The sequence below is a fragment of the Morone saxatilis genome, unplaced genomic scaffold, assembly GCF_004916995.1.
Source record: "Morone saxatilis isolate NCDOM2014 unplaced genomic scaffold, NCSU_SB_2.0 Contig16, whole genome shotgun sequence".
NCBI lineage: Eukaryota > Metazoa > Chordata > Actinopteri > Moronidae > Morone > Morone saxatilis.
This window is the reverse complement of record NW_023339718.1, coordinates 23,399,480-23,401,916: the sequence shown is the minus strand read 5'-3', so window position 1 is coordinate 23,401,916 and position 2,437 is coordinate 23,399,480. Positions and strand designations below refer to the sequence as shown.

General features: G+C 43.0%; 1 protein-coding gene across 1 annotated transcript in view; it reads right to left on the bottom strand.

The window, feature by feature from the left end:
- Nucleotides 1–215: 215 nt before the first annotated feature.
- The window catches only part of npffr1l2 (neuropeptide FF receptor 1 like 2), an 11,848-nt gene continuing 9,626 nt past the window's right edge, over nucleotides 216–2,437 (bottom strand). The window contains exon 3 of the mRNA XM_035658800.1: nucleotides 216–1,224. Within this exon, the coding sequence (XP_035514693.1) occupies nucleotides 216–1,224 (1,009 nt within the window). The remainder of the gene's footprint in view (nucleotides 1,225–2,437) is intronic.

Below are 2,437 nucleotides of genomic sequence, written 5' to 3'. Positions count from 1 at the left end.
CATGTCTGCATTGCCAATTTAAGGGTTTACGCTTAAAATTGGCAAGACGTTAAGATGAGGCACTGCCTAGAACTAGGGCTTCAGTGTGTAACCAATATTTCAAATAGTAACCACATCATGCTTCAACATCAGATAATTGATTGTCTCTTCCTTGGGACTCCAATGCAATATAATACAGGTTTGTTTGGGTTATTCCTGGGTAACATTGTTGACACTCAGTTATCCCACGCCTGATACACTGACGCTCCCAGAGAACTAACCCTGTCTGATTCTTCACCATTACTGCCTTTCTTATTAATAGCTGCGAGTTCTAATCCTCGATCTGAAAGCCTTCTCTCTGAGTGGACCACAACACACCCCACCCTTGCGTTCCTGTTAACCTCTGCTGTCTCAGTCAATTTGTTGTCGTTATGGACTCGATTTCTCAGGCCCAAGACAAGATGGTTGTTATTGCCAGTGCCATCTCTGAAGTTAGTAACTCTACCAGGTGCTGGCACAGACCTTTCTTTTCGGCCCCACCTGGCCACCCTTCTCCACTGCTGGCACTGTATGAGGCAACAGAAGGGCCTGGACTTGCACACCGCCTGGAAGCCCCTCCGAAAGTTCTCATTGTAGTAACCATAGATGATGGGGTTGACGCTGGAGTTGGAGAAAGCCAGCCAGTGGGCAAAGGGGAAAATGTAGCTGGTCAAAAGGTCAAGCTGGTGTCTGTCCAAGCCTGCGTAGTCCGTCATCATCATGAGGGTCCAGAGAGGCAACCAGGACAGCATGAAAAGCAAAGCCACGAGTATAAGCATCTTTATCACCTTGATCTTTTTCTGGGATATCATTGGCTGACCACCCCTTCTACCCCCAACCTGGACTGTGGCATTGGCCAACTGTGGCTCTCTGTTTGCAACCACAGAGGAACACAGTTTGATTCCGATGCTTCCGTACATCAGTGTGATGATGGTGAGGGGCACCAGGTAGATGTGCGCAAACAGGACTGCTGTGTAGACCTTCCTCGTCTGAGGGCTAGCAAAGTTTTCATAGCAGGTGTACAGGGGGAATGTTTGGTTGAAGTCATCATTGTACACCATGTAGTGGAAAGGAACTTTGTCCACAGTCAGTGCCACAGCTGCTGGACACATGATCACCACTGCTAGAACCCAGATTAACACGATGGCCGCCTTGGCAACAAGTACATTCAGCTTGGGTTGTAGAGGGTAAACTATACAGCGGAACCTGTAGGTTAGTAAAAAATAGCACTGTCAATGTAAATTCCCATCTCAAATCAACAGAGCCTAAAGTCATGTTTTTATAATTAAAATTTTGTTAGCCAGTCGTAAAACAAATCCAGTGGTTCAAAGTAAAGCAAACAAATACTTATATAAGAAGCTGTAATCACCAAATATTTGTATTTTGAGCCATGTTAGCAGAATGGCTCTGGGTAGGGCAATGTTGATATCTATGTAGTTGATGGATTGCTATAAAATGTGGTACAAATATCAATCTTGCCCTCGGGATAACCTGTATTAACTTTGGTCTTCCCATAACCTTTTAACATCAGGCCAAGTTTTGTCCAGATTTGGATTTCCAATATTTTGTTTTATAACCAAATCACCTTCAAAACTAATGACATCCCCATCATCAGTTGTACTTTGTGTTTAATGCTAAAAAGCAATGTTGATTGCTGTATATGGTGAACATGTTAAACACATGGATGTATAAGAGAGCTGAATACGGTGCTGCCACTCATCCTTGCTGCCAATTTGTCCCAGTGGCTATCAGTTGTACTGCAACAGAAAAATCCAGCATTTTCTCCATATTCCACCATTATAAAATAGAATTATACTGTTGATAGGACACCTCCAACTGCAAACAAGGTCAGTTATTACTCTATCACAGACTTTTAGCCCATTGAGGTTTTTTTTAAGTGTTAAACTTTCCCAGATCTAAGAAAAGATATTTTTATTAGCATGATGTTATCACACTGTAAAGTCTATCAAATCAAGTGAAGTTGGGGTGCCCGGATAGGGTTCTAATCCTACCTCTGGCCCTTTGCTGCGTGTCATCCCCTCTCTCTGCCCCCCTTTCCTGTCTGTCTTCAGCTGTCACAATCAATTAAAGGCAATAAAAGCAAAAACAAACTACTGTTTAAGTAATCAGTAATGAATGAGTCGTTACTTTTGTTTTGTGCTGTTCATTGGTTGGTTCAGAGTTAATCAGGAAGGATTCATGAAGAAAGCGGTCTGTATGATTCACAGATATTCAAGAACTAATCATTCCTAGTGATTCTACTCAAAATTTTGTGTCCCTTCTTGTTAAAGGTGCACTATGCGATCCTGCATGATGTCGCTTCTGTTGTAACCCCTCCCCCATGTTTCCGTAACTGTCATGAACGCGCATGGAAATCAAAAGTGGAGTTGTGCTACGCTAACGTCGCTAAGATGGCTGA